Source organism: Calliphora vicina, chromosome 5 (assembly GCF_958450345.1).
Source record: "Calliphora vicina chromosome 5, idCalVici1.1, whole genome shotgun sequence".
NCBI lineage: Eukaryota > Metazoa > Arthropoda > Insecta > Diptera > Calliphoridae > Calliphora > Calliphora vicina.
This window is the reverse complement of record NC_088784.1, coordinates 99,956,594-99,972,065: the sequence shown is the minus strand read 5'-3', so window position 1 is coordinate 99,972,065 and position 15,472 is coordinate 99,956,594. Positions and strand designations below refer to the sequence as shown.

The following is a 15,472-nucleotide window of genomic DNA, read 5'->3' as shown; positions in this document are numbered from 1 at the left end:
CTTTTTATTACGTAAACATAAAAACAATATTAAATTCAAAGTATTTAAAAGAATAATAAAAATTAAATTGCAGTAAAAATTTTTATCAAAAAATAGCTTAAAACTTAGTGTGTTTAAAAATATTTACAATAAAAAAAATGTTGCCTGTATCAACTAGATCAGTTGCGAGTAACGGAGGGTTAATGACTTAGTAATCCAAATATAGGTCAAAAATATGTAAAAAATCGAGGTTGTCCTGGTTTTTTCCTTATACATATCACAGCCATTTGTAAACGGATTTTCTCGATTTTAAATAGCAACCGAGCCGGAAGAATTCAGGAGATATTGATGTATGAATCGTGTATGTAAGTTATTTGGGGGCTTCGGAAAGTGGATTTCAACAGACAGACAGACTGACGGACATTGCTTAATCGACTCCGGTATCTATAAGGATCCAGAATATATACCTTATAGGGTCGGAAAATTATATTGTGGAAATTACAAACGGAATGACAAACTTATATATACCCTTCACACGAAGGTGAAGGGAATAAAAATCACACACAAAATTTCACTTGCTAAAATTATGACATCACAGCTGACAGAACAAAAACTAAAAGTCAGAATGCATTTCGACATTCGAGGAGAATGTTAACAAAACGGTAACTAAAGTCACCCACCGTTAAATTTTGTTTTGTGTTTTGTAATGCATGCCTTGAGGCACTCTGGCGGGTTAGAGGGTTACCAATTTAATGATTGATCCCACTGTGCGCTAAACAAATTTATGGCAAAATGGAAACAGTGCTGATAAGACAAAAACAAACAAAACCAGCTATATGTTTATTCTCATGATAAAAGAGCATAATTTATAAAACTCTGAGTAAATATGAAACTCTTAAAAATAAAAATATTTAAGAGAGATGGTTTATTAAAAGGGGTTTAAATTTGTTATTATATTTGCTAAATTGACTGACACAATGATGAGTTTGTAATTTGCCAAATACTCTGGTTTGTTCGTCGCTTGTCGTGGTTAGAGCAAGACGTACGTGCGGATACATATTAAGCGGAAATAAAACGTGTTTCACTATATTTATACATATTTAATATAAAAAAAGCAAAAAAAAAATTAAATGGCTTATTTATTAAAAAGCAAAGAAAATATTTATGATAAAAAAAATGTGAACCAAATAGAAAAAAATAAAATTTTAATTTTGTAAAAGTTTTTTTTTAAGAAAGAAAAAAAAATAAAGAAATATTAATTTATTTTGAAAAAGTTGAAGAAAAAATAATAAATAAAATGTAAAAAATAATATATAATTAATAATACAAAAAAAAGTGTTTTTTTGAAGTTTTAAATGTTTTAAAAAGTTTTATTAGATATTAAATTTTTTTTACAAAGGAATCCCCTCCTAAGTACATATACTTTGTTTTTGTAACATTTACACAGCTACAAATACTTATACATACAATTACAATTACACAGGGGATTTTTAGTTCCTTAATAAATACCTTTTGTAAAAGGAAAGGAGAGCTAGAGAGTAGGGAAAAAATCCACAACACAAAACGAAGCCTAATCCACACACACACCCACTATTGTGCCAACATAATTACACACAAATAATGAGCGAGAGAGCCTTATGGGCAAAAACCATCTTCTCTGCTCACACACACACACAATATGAGTATAAATAACAACAACAAAAGTTGAATGAATGTTGAAAACAAACAACACACACTCACTCAAAGACTAAATGGTTTTTTTTATTTTGTTTTGGGGAGATCCCTTTGACAAACATTGGCTTACACACGCTCCAGTTTAAATGACAAAGAGTTGAAACGTCACTACAACAACAACAAAAACAAAACCAGCTACAACAACAACAAAACGGTACGTGCAGACATGTAATAACGGGCGAGAATACACGTAAACGGAAATAGCTTTAAGCAACAAAAAAAAAGTGACTTTATTCACTCTCACTCATATCCTTTTAGCAAAACAAAAGAGAGCAAAACATCTAAGAGTAAATTATAAAGTATTTTAGAAAGAAAATAAAACAAGTGCGCGCGCAAATCGTAAGAAAAAAAAACAACGACCACAATAAAACTAAAAACAACAAACAATTGTTTTACACTGAATTCAACGAACTTTAAGAGAAAGAGCAAAGAAATGTGATAAATCAAGATTTACAAAGGAATAATCCAGCAACAACAAGTTAAATTTACAACAACAAAAAAGGGGTCAAACTAGGCAACTAAACATATCAGCATAATTAAAAAATCAAAAATCTAACAAATTTGTAAATCACATTTACAATATTGTGAAACCAAACCAAATCAAAAAATATGTATCAACTCATTAATACAAAACAGAATTCAAGGAACATTAAACAAAATCCTTTAACACAAACAAAAAATGATGCTAAAGTTTTGAAATCTTTTAAAAATTTAAGAAAATCCAAGAAAATAAAAATAATAAAAAGTTATTTCTAAATCCCAACACAAAAAAAAAACTAAAACAAATATGAACAAACCATCAAGGACATTTCCTTAAACCTGTACTCCCGTAACAAAAAAAAAACCCAGCTACTACCACTTGTTTTTTTGTTCTTAAAATAGTCACACAAAAATACTCGCTCTCTCTATTAAGGGCCAACAAAAACAAAATAAAGTAAACGTAACGTAACGTGCAGGATATAATAACATACACTCTCTACTACATCATCATCATTACCCACACACTGTTGCTTCCTTACATCATCATTTCCACTTCCATTTCCACATTAAATTACATTTGTTTGTAATCTATTTGTGCATGGTTGGTTGTCTGCTGTGGAAACTTACAAATTTTCTGCTATTTTTGGACTTCAACAGAAAAACCAGGAAATTCCTACTAGAATTCCATTTCTAATATCATCAGCTAAAGCCAAAATAAAACCCCATTAACAGCTAATCTCTATAACAAGAATTTTGATTAATTATCCTTAAATACGAAAATACTTACATATAAAGGAAAATATTTTCGGAATATTTTCATATTTATAGAAACAAACGATCAGCAGTTAAGTGAAGAGCAGTAACGCGGTTATTATTAGAAAATCTACAGCTACAACGATAAATATTTCAAAATGGCAAGACGCAAAGGAGGCAGTAGAGGAAGTAAGTCTATATTGTTTTTATTTCTTAATTTTACTACTAATATAAAATGAAATAAATTTCTAAAAACAGCCTCAAATATGAGTAAACACCACAAATTATTTAATTTTTTTTTAAGATAATGAAAATCCTAAAATCTATCCATCTATTAAATTTAAAAGTTTCGATTTGTAGGAGATTTGGCTCTGAAAACAAAAAGATTTAAGTCGGACAAATAAATTTTTAATTCTTAAAATTTTTATAAATTTTTTAAAAGAAGACACAATTTCCTACACTCTGATATATAACACCGTCTGACAAATAGAGAAAAAATTCGTTAGACACGAATCGGATGATATAGTACGTCTGAAACTATAAATTTAATGGAGAAAAATTGTGTTTTCAGTTTTTCATTTCGTGATCCTGTATCCTTTTTTAAAGACTTCAAAGTTTCAAAAAGCACATTTTTCAAAAATTATTTAAAAATACTCCAGCTAGTTGTAAAATATTTTGTATTATCTTTATTTTATCCTGTAAGGATCAAAAATGTTCTTTTATAATGTTTATCCTTTAATATCCTTTAAGATTGCCAATAAATTCCTTTTAAAAAATAGTGCGTTAAAGACCCACATATTCTATACTAAATGTCAAAATTTCATCCTTTATATATCGACCCCTTAGCGCCAAATTATCGTAAGCGACAAAACACAAATTTTACAGGAGAAGGTTTTTTCGATTATTTTGAAATTTATACATAGAATTAAACATTTTATGACGCGATATATTATAATTTCGTTCAAGCTATTTGTCTATTTTTCAAAAATATTTATAACTTTTTACAATTAAAAATTCATGGAATACTTTATTGAAAAATATGACAAAAAATATTTTTTATTAAATTTTTGCATAGATACAAATTTTTCGAATTGAAATAAAATATTTATTTATGAATAGTTTTTAATGAAATTTAACTGATATGTAAAATTTTCTATTTCAAATGGAACAATAAAAACGAATTTTGAAATTTTTTTTCAGCAATCCCGCAATTCCCAAAAAAGTGTTGAAAAATCCCAAAAATGTAAATTTTTAGTTTTTTGACTACAATATCCATACCAGGGTCGGAGTTATAGGAATCCATTACAAAATAATTAAAAGTATATTGGGCCATCTAAAATTGGTTATTATATTTTGATATCGAATATGAGATTTGAGAATTTTTGCCCTAAAGTTTAATTTTACTTACAAAATAGGTGTTTTTTGAATGGACCTGGTCCCCTCGGTAACAAAAATTTTTAATTTTTTTTCATTTAAAATATTTTATGAAAACTTAGCTTTTAGAAAGTATAAATTCCTTATACATCCTCTTAGAAATTTTTTGCGATAACTTAAAGAGAAAAAAAGTTCTTTTTTCCCAAAAAATTTGCGAAAAATCGGCTTTTCAAAATTTTTTAAATTCAAATGCATATAACGTTGGACTTAGTCATTATTTTTAAACAGTTCTTTTCTTATTTGACACATACGTATGTTGTTAGTCCAATGAAGGAAAATCGGAAAATATTTGGATACGCTGTTATCAAAAAACTGGAGTAGGTTGTGTAAAAATGTTGAAAATTTAATTTTCAATTGCGAATATCTCCTAAGGTATAAGAGACAATTGATAGCTACGACTAGGTCTTTTGTAGCACTCGATGAAAAAATTTTATGTGTGTATGTTTTTTGAAATCGGAACACAAACGAAGAAATAGAATCATTTTAAAAATGTAATATACCCGAGGTGTATACATTGAGGACCCTTGGTCGCGGCCCTCACGTGGCCTATGAGGTCCACGTTCAGAACCTAAACTCGAGAACACTTCTTCTTTGAGCATGTGAAATTTCATTCAAACTAATCTAACCATTTAGAAGTTACAGATTTATTTCCCTCTTTTTTTTCTATACCACTATGTGTCGCTTACGATAAAATTCGTTTACTGTAAAATGTATACATTGACTTACGATAAAATCTTACCCCCTATAATTTTGAAGTTATTAACAATTTTTATATTCTGAGAAAGCTAAAACATCAGTCGGTCCATAAAATTTTAATTTTTGCTATACAAAAAAATTTAGAAAATGTCGCTTACGATAATTTGGCGCTAAGGGCTCGATATATAAAGGTCAAATTAAAATATAAAAAAATAATTTATTAGTATACAAAAAAGTTTTATTAAGAAAAGTGCATGTTTATAAACTTCACTGATGTTTGCAACATACAAAAATATTGTCCCAACACCCACCTTAAAGTATGCAATCTGCTCAGGATCACTTTCTGAGTCCATTTAGCGATGTCCGTCCGTCCGTCTGTCCGTCTATGTAAACCATGTAATCAATTTTAAAGATAATTCGACAAAATTTGGCACAAACCTTTATATTGCCCCAAGGACAAAGGCTATTGAATTTGGTTAGACTCGGCCCATTATTTATCCTAGCCCCCATACAATTGGCCTATTTGAAAATAGTTAAGCTCTCATAAATATCTTAATTATAAACATATTCAAACCAAATTCAGCACAATTAAGTTTTATATAAGCCGAACTCTCACGACCAAATTTCGTGACGATCGGTCAACAATATTTCATAGCTCCCATATAAGCAAAATTCTCGATAATGTCATTAATATAAATAAATCTCTGAAATATGTCAGTATCCAAACAAAATTCAACACAAATATGTTTCATATATTCTCAATTCAGCCCACCAAATTTTGTAACGATTGGTCCATAATTAGTCATAGCTCCCATATAAGGCCCACTACCGAAAATGTGTGTATTCAAATAAGATTCAACACAAATATGTTTCATATCAAAAGAAAACTCTTTATAATCATATACCCGGTGTAGGGTATCATAAGGTCGGACTTGCCCGACTATACCATTTTACTTGTTTATTAAAATAGCTTCTTCGTTGCTTTTCACAACGGATTTTGTTATATTTTTTTCTAGTGAAATGTTAAAATAAAATATAAAAAATCAAATAATTCAAATTTAAAATATTTTTTACACTTAATATAGTTAAGATAGAAGGATGAAATTTTGGCATGTGGTATTCAATATTTGGATCTTTAACTCACTATTTTTTTAAAAAAATTTATTTGAAATCTAAAAGGATATTCAAGGATAAAAATTTGAAAGGACATTTTTGATATCCTTTGATCCTTACAGGATAAAATAAAAATAATACGAAATATTTTACAACTCTTCTTGATCATTTGACACCAAATTTGATATAGTAGGATGATCAGAAGTATTTTAAAACATTTTTTTAAAAATGTACTCCTCTGAAAATTTTAAGTTCTTTTAAAAGGAAACAGAATCATGAAATGAAAAACTGAAAACGCAGTTTTTCTGGTTCGTGTCTAATATTGAGTGTCGTACGGTGTAATATGTAAATCTTATCATTTCCATTAGTCTGATTAATGGCTGCAAAGTACATAACTCGCAGTTGGTAATGCCGTAGAAGGTAAAGCAGTAACAAAAACTATATTACAAAACGACAAGAATCATCTAATTTCCTGTATGTATGTTGTCAATTTGGAATATATACCTACATATATTTGACTTGAGAAAAACATATTGGGTCTATGACTTAAAAATGCGGGTTTTTTTTTTTAATTTGTAGCTTTTATTTTGAAACATTTGTTGAATATAAATTTTTCCAAAGTATTGGCCATTGTTAGCTATGATATTTTCCCGTCTTACTGGCAACATATGAATTCCGAGCCAAAAGAACGGGGGTGAGGCAAAACTTCCCAGCCACTTTATTCTAAATAGTTTTAACTAGATATTGCTACATGTGGCCGATTGTTGTCATGTTGGAATATTACATTTTCGGCCAATGCTGGCTTAAAGCGAATCATTTGCGAAGAAATTTTCGAATTGTGTCCGTTTACTTTCACAAGAAATGGCAAATAACATAGATTTTTTTGTTCATTAAAAAATTTCATGCTAAAATTTTGTATACAATTTCCTGTTCTTTAATTGTTAGTTAAAATGTTCGCATGAAAAACTCGTGCAAAATACTAAAGAACCTGAAACCACGATATTTTCTCTTTTAGGAACAGGGATTTAAGGTACATATACACACACCAACCTATATAGGAATGTAAAGTATCTTCAGCTCTGAGAAAAATTATAATTTATTACAAGAAAAGAAAAACTGCACAATTTATTGTTTTCACCCAAAAAAAAAAAAAAGTTGAAAACAAAAATTTCACTTGACTCAAACAAAACATTACAAAAGAAGCAGATGAAAAATAAACCTCAAATTCTATATAATATTGTAGTACTAGGTTGAAAAATGCACGAAAACATAAATAACAAAAACTCAGTTTTATGTAAATAAAGGATATTATAGAGAAAGAAATACAACAAAAAAAATACATATTTTAATGTTAAAAAACATTTATGTTCAAATGAAAAGTTCAGACACTCAAACCCACAATTGTAAAAGCATCAACAAAGCAACAAATGTAAGAAAAAAATAATAACGTAACTGAACTTGTTCTTTGTAAAAAAAAATCTACAAACGTACTCATAGATACACACAGACGCACACTACCCTGCAGTTCTTGCTAGAAATAATAACAGGGATCATAGTGAGTTCTTAAAATCCCAATGATTTGCTGAACATATAGATAATATCTACGATAAAGGAAATGACTAAACAGAAAACAGCAATAGCAAGGAAAAAGCAGTATATCTTAAAAATGCGGGATTTATTTTTTAAATTTTTAGCTTTTATTTTGAAACATTTGAAACAATATAAATTTACTCAAAGTATTGGCCATTGTTAGCTATGACCTTTTCCCATCATTCTGACAATATATGGACTCCGAACCAAAAATAACTACTCATCTTTTGAATTTTTCGAAAACCATTTCCATACCTTTCTATAGGGAGAAAACATACATTTTCAACAAGGCATCGGACCTTACCCATTCCAATATGAGCGAATTCACTTAATTGTGAATAAATTCGAAAATAATCCATCGACTTTTATGATCGATATCTCATTTTGTTTCTATTACATGTGGCTTTGCGATACAGCAATAAATCTAACCAATTTCTGCCGTTTTCAATTTTCATGATTTTTTAAAACAAAAAAATTAGCTATTTTCACTTGAAAATATATTTTTTGCTTCAATTTATCATTATAACTCCGAACCTACTGAGCCGATTGAAACACAATATATAAGTGAAAATTTGTACAAACCATGGGGAAAATGTTTTCAAAATTCAATCAATCGAAAGAAGAACATTAACTACTCAATTTCATGTATATCAAAGAAAAAAGTAAAATTTTGTGAAAATAAGCGAATTCACTTAATTATGAATAAATTCGAAAATAATCAATCGATTTTTATGGTCGATATCTAATTTTGTTGCTATTATATGTGGCTTTGCGATAAAGTAATAAATCTGAACAATTTCTGCCGTTTTCGATTTTCATGATTTTTTTAAAACAAAAAAATTACCTATTTTCACTTGAAAAATATATTTTTTCCTTCAATTTATTATAACTCCGAACCTACTGAGTCGATTGAAACGCAATATATAGTGAAAATTTGTACATACCATGGGGAAAATGTTTTCGAAATTCAATCATTCGAAAGAAGAACATTAACTACTCCATTTTATGTATATCAAACAAAAAAGTAAAATTTTGTGAAAATGAACGAATTCACTTAATTATGAATAAATTCGAAAAGAATCATTCGATTTTTATGATCGATATCTAATTGTGTTGCTATTATATGTGGCTTTGCAATAAAGTAATAAATCTGAACAATTTCTGCCGTTTTCGATTTTTCATGATTTTTTTAAAACAAAAAAAATTTACTATTTTCACTTGAAAATTTATTTTTTGCTTCAATTTATCATTATAATTCCGAACCTATTGAGCCGATTGTAACGCAATATATAAGTGAAAATTTATACATACCATGGGGAAAATGTTTTCAAAATTCAATCAATCGAAAGAAGAACATTAACTACTCCATTTTATGTATATCAAACAAAAAGTAAAATTTTGTGAAAATGAGCAAATTCACTTAATTATGAATAAATTCGAAAAGAATCATTCGATTTTTATCATCGATATCTAATTGTGTTGCTATTATATGTGGGTTTTCGATAAAGCAATAAATCTGAAAAATTATTGCCATTTTCGATTTTTCATGATTTTTTTAAAACAAAAAAATTTGCTATTTTCACTTGAAAAATATATTTTTTGCTTTAATTTATCATTATAACTCCCAACCTACTGAGCCGATTGAAACGCACTATATATCTGAAAATTTGTAAATACCATGGGGAAAATGTTTTCAAAATTCAATCAATCGAAAGAAGAACATTAACGACTCAATTTTATGTAAATCAAACAAAAAACTAAACTTTTGTGAAAATGAGCGAATTCACTTAATTATGAATAAATTCGAAAATAATCCATCGACTTTTATGATCGATATCTCATTTTGTTCCTATTACATGTGGCTTTGCGATACAGCAATAAATCTGAACAATTTCTGCCGTTTTCAATTTTAATGATATTTTTAAACCGAAAAATTTTCTATTTTCACTTGAATAATATATTTTTTGCTTAAATTTATCATTATAACTCCGAACCTACTGAGCCGATTGAAACGCACTATATATGTGAAAATTTGTAAATACCATGGGGAAAATGTTTTCAAAATTCAATCAATCGAAAGAAGAACATTATCTACTCAATTTTATGTATATCAAACAAAAAAGTAAAATTTTGTGAAAATGAGCGAATTCACTTAATTGTGAATAAATTCGAAAATAATCATTCGATTTTTATGAACGATATTTCATTTTGTTCCTATTACATGTGGCTTTGCTATAAAACAATAAATCTGAACAATTTCTGCAGTTTTCGATTTTCATGATTTTTTAAAACAAAAAAAATTGCTATTTTCACTTGAAAAATATATTTTGTTGCTTCAATTTATCATTATAACTCCGAACCTACTGAGCCGATTAAAGGTTATGTAAACCTAAACGTTTCTAAGTTTATTTTAATAATATCGGACCAACCCTTTTTGAGTTATCATAAATTATGTGTAGAAATGTCTAAAAAAATTCAAAATTTTTTCAAAAAAAAATTTAAAAAGAAAACTTCTCAATAGAATTTAAAATTTGGACCATATTTGTACTACTGGAACCACAATTCATCAAAATTGTATAGTGGTTTAAAAAGCCTCTAAAATTTTTTCGATTTTGTTGCCCTGTGTTATGTAAAAATTTAAAAAAAATTTACAAAACTTCGAATATTTTTGGAGAATTCTGATACGGCACAGACGATTCATATGATACCAATAGTTCATATGTTTCCTTTGGTAGAAATATAAAAAAATTTATAAAAACCTTCAAAAAAGACCTTTTTATCCTTTGATCCAGCTAACAAAATACTAAATACCAAGACAAACATTTTGGAAAATAGTCTGCCCAAACAAACTAAACATTAATTTGAGTTGCGAACATCGTCACCTTATTTTCCCTCCAAGCAAATGCTGGTATATTCATTTGCTTTTGTTCTGGTTGTTTTTATTGCTCTTCTCTGTTTTTCAAAAATGTTATGTTGAAAATATTTGCTTACAATGATGGTATGAGTGAATGTGTCAGCCAATGTGTGTTGGTATGTATAAATATATGTATGTACCTCACACTCAATGTTGGGGATTCCCTTACGTAATATCTACTAAGCAAATAAAAACGTACACAATGAAAATAAACACATTAATGTTATACACAGGTATATATGTATGTATATTCAAACCACAATTCTACACAGCTCTGTCATACTCCCATAAACCAACCCTGCAGTTCTTAAAGTACTCAGAATTTCAGGTGAAAGTTATTTAACATTTACACTCTCCACTGGTTGCCTAATTAGATAGGTGTCTAGTTATTTTAACATGTTCTTAACCTAGGAGTAATTCATATGACCATACATTGATTACTAAGAGACAATCTGGTAGCTGGTATAAAGTACTCAACATTTTGTAATAAACTAAGCAACACTTGATTATTTCTCGTGAACAAAATAACTAAGTACTTGTTAAATTACGATATAAAGCAAGAAACAAGTTAGAATGGCATATTCGACAACTTCATATCTTGTTTTCAACTGAACTAATTTTAATGATTTTCAAATCAGCTTACAACAATGATAAAAATGTCTATATATATCTTATTTATTAGGTGTTTTACACAGACAAACAGACAGACATATCTAAATCAACATAGAATTTCTTAAGGCTCTATATTTTACTTTGTTGGGTCTTAGATGAATATTTCTCAGTGTTACTCATGGAATGACCTCATTAGAGTTTTTAATTTCCCGACCTTTTTTGATTCCCGGGAATCGGGAAATTTTTTTTTACATTCCCGGGTACCCGACTATTCCCGAAATATATAATGATACTGTAAATTAGGAATATTATAGCCAAATTTTATATAAAAACTTAGTGTTATAATTATTAAATATCAGAGCTTCAAATTAATTAATAAAATTTGAGCTTAATTCACTAATATCTTAATCCTTAATTAAAAAATGTCAGCTTTTCATTCCATAATTAATTTAAAAGTTAATTACAACAGAATTTATTCAAACTTTGAATGATTAAATTTTTGTTAAATCAAATCATTTACAAAATTAATTGAAAAAATTGTCTTAAACCTTTTTACACTAGATTTTAATTGAAGAAAAATTTAATCATTTAATAAATTTTTGAAGCTATTTTGTTATGGATTTGAAGAAGAAATTTAAAGAAATTAGAATGATTCAACAAAACATAAATTCTATAAATAATGAATTCTATTTTTAAATTTTCATACGAAAAACCCCAAATAAATAATAAGCGGTCTATTATTGCCAATATATAAGCAAAAAACTGTAAAAAAGTTTTCACTGTTTTTTGGTAAAAAAAACAGAGTTCGAACTTGTTTATATGTAATTTCGACAGTTTTTAATTCCCGGGATTCCCGACTAAAAATCACCGGGAAATTTGTACCGGGTATTCCCGGGATAAAAACCCTAGACCTCATTCAATACGAATGGTGGTACAGCTGCTTGGTACAAATTACTTAGGAACATTATTGTTTCAATTTAATCTAAGCTAGATTACTTGCGATGTATAAAGTAACCAATTGACTTTTATATGTATTACAAAGGACATATACAGTGTTAAATTACCTAAAAATATAGAAATTGGAGTAACCAACTAACCAGAATCAAATGAAAAGAATTTTCCGAATTTTCAGTTCACAAAAATCGATATTTTTCATCCCTATAAGGCTCACAGTTTATTTATAAGACATTTTAATAGAAAATAGTTTATTAATTCTATATAAATTGTCTATCATTACTTACAATCATCATTCTAATCATGCAAATTCTATAACAGATATTAATGCTTTGATAATGTTGTTATCTTGATGTCTTAATCTAGAATCTTTTGGAAAATAAATTTAGAAATTCGTTTCTAATAACATTAGTAATTAATGGTTTTGTTTCTTTGGAATTTTTTCTTTAATTTCTTTTTATTTGATTACTCGACAATTACTGAATAATCCAATAATTTTTTATTGTAAATTGAAAAATATTATTCATTCGATTAAAAAATATTTTTTGTTCGATTATTCGACAATTACACGGTGCTACGATGGAAAAAACTTGGAAAACGACCTAGCGTAGGTTATAGGGCTTGCTGAGTACATTAGAAATTGTGTCAAAAAATTTCCAAAACACCCTCAAATTCAGAAGTTATTCTGAAAAAACCATTTTCAGTTATGTCCGTGAACTTATCGATCTGTAACTCAGTCAGTCTCTGTCCGACTTTAAATTTTTTAACGGGCTTAAAAAGAAAACTGATTACGCTTTAAAATGACGTGCATTTTTTTATACATTTGTTAGTTATAAGTATTGCTTTTGTTAAGAATATCTAAAAGAAAAACAAAATTTATCAACTTTTTTGATTTTAATCGCTTTTCATTGCTTATTTTGATATGGAAGCTTATACAAATTTATACCAATGTATTAATGAAATTTAGTGTTTAACAAACACTAAATTCAAATCGGATGAAAATTGTAAAAGTTATTCAACTTTTCATTAACACCTTTTTTTAGTATTTTCGCCCCCAGCCCATATGTATGAAAAAAAAAAACAAAAAACTATAAAAAAAAAATTTTCTACAATTTTTAATTTACAAGATAAATTTTGTGGAACTTTTTTCGAAAAAGTTTAATAACTTTTGCAAGTATAAACCGATTTTAACAACTAATATCTCGTTTTTGTCTACATAAAATTGTCTATAAATTACTGTGCAAAAAATAGGGTTTCATAGACAAAATTTAAAATAACAATTGTTGAATTTGAAAAATTAGGAAAAAAATAAACTATTTATAAAAACTTAAACAATTTCTAGGAATATAGATCTTATACAAACATTATATGAAAGCTTAATTCTTTACCTAACTATAATTGTTTAATATTTTGAAATCGGACTAAAACTGTATGAGTTAGAGGTACTAAAGTACTACGACCTACCCTAAAACAGTTTTTTCAAAATAACTAAAAATGTTGAGGGTGTTTCAAAATCTTTGAAAACGGTTTTAGTATGTCCTCACCTAGGCCTACAACCTCCACTAGGTGGCTTTTCAAGTTCAGACAAAAATTGTCATTTTATAGCAGAGTGTTATTTATTACAAATAAAGGAAATAAAAAATAAATTTATATTCTTTGATTATTCGAATAATTTTTTTATTCGATTGATAACCTACAATAATTCACTTGGCGAGTGTTATTTTAAATATTATTTATTATTTGTATGTGCTTATTTATTGCCAATTATTATTTAATCACAATATTAATACAATTTGGCCCAACAAAGTACAATTTGTCAGCATTGTTGGTACAATTAGTAATTTTCGCACTGCATCAGCCCTGACATACCCAAACACTGGCACGTATACTTAATAAATACAACAACCACACAACACAACCATTTAATCATACAAACAAAAACAATAACATTAAAAACTAAAGTAAAAAATAAAATAAAAAAAATGGCAGACTGGTAAGAGATGAAAGAAAACAAAGCCACCAAAATAATTAAAAAACAACAACATCACCAGCAACAACAAAAAACACTACATAGAATAAATTCGTACTAAAATAAGTAAAAATACCGTTAAAGTACATCACCCTCAATCACCCACTCTTTTACTCTCTCGCTCTTACTCGTGTGCTTTCGTTTTGCTCCAAAAAAAAAACTGTAATGACTACAACAGCAACAATATTTGTATGCCATGGAACTTACAATTGTTGGCGTCATGAACTGTTTTTTCGTTTTTGTTTTGTTTTTTTGTTTAATAAAATTCATTTATTCTGCTTCTTCCTCTGCTGCTTGTTACTTTTCTCTGCCTACAGCCAGGCTAAAGTAAAAACATGGAAATATAAATACATGCATTATTAAGGTAGCCCGTTTTTTGTGAAGGAAAAGTAAGGAGTCGTTGTTCCCAACTAAAGTTTAGTTTGTTTGAGGAGACCATTTCTCAAAATGTTTGTCGTTAGTATTTGTTGAGCTGGATCAAAGGATAAAATGGTAATTTTTGAAGAGTTTTGTTTGCTATCAGGGTGGTCAAATAACATATTTCATATTCAAAATTACCTTATTGCTCCCGCGACTCATTTGATAATGTTCAGTATTTTATGTAACAGGATAAATTTACACATTTATATAGATTCAGAATGATTTTCTGCTATAGATAAAGCATTTTCTATAGAAGATCTTGTGTATAGCGTTATTTGCTATAGAAAATCTTCAGTATAAGAATATTTTCTGCAGAAAACTTCAGTATAACAGAATCTACTTTAAAAAATTATCAGTATAACAGTATTTTCTATAGAAAATCTTCTGTATACATCACTTTCTAAAGAAATATTTAGTATAACAGATACAACAATGTATCTCATGACCCAATAAATTCAAAGTCTTCGATAAACAAATACTCATACATATGAAAAACAAATAAAATTCCCCCCATTTCAAAGTATTTCATGTAATATGAAACGTGTATCTCGTTTCCACAAACCTTTTATATTTACCCAACTAAAGGGTAAAGAAAAATTCACCTCTTACCAATAACACATAATATTCTCGTTATTTTTGTTGCAATTTCTGTTAAATCATGTCAAACGTAAAAGTTTTATTTTCTTATGAGAAGAAGTAAAAAAAAAACTTCCTTGCCAAAGTAAAGAAACAACATCTACGTACTACGACATGCCTAGACTCTT

At 27.9% G+C, this 15,472-nt stretch overlaps 1 protein-coding gene across 1 annotated transcript in view; it reads left to right on the top strand.

Moving 5' to 3' along the window:
- Positions 1 to 928: 928 nt before the first annotated feature.
- The window catches only part of shn (schnurri), a 162,165-nt gene continuing 147,621 nt past the window's right edge, over positions 929 to 15,472 (top strand). The window contains exon 1 of the mRNA XM_065513595.1: positions 929 to 3,135. Coding sequence (XP_065369667.1) covers positions 3,105 to 3,135 — 31 coding nt within the window. The 5' untranslated portion in view covers positions 929 to 3,104. The remainder of the gene's footprint in view (positions 3,136 to 15,472) is intronic.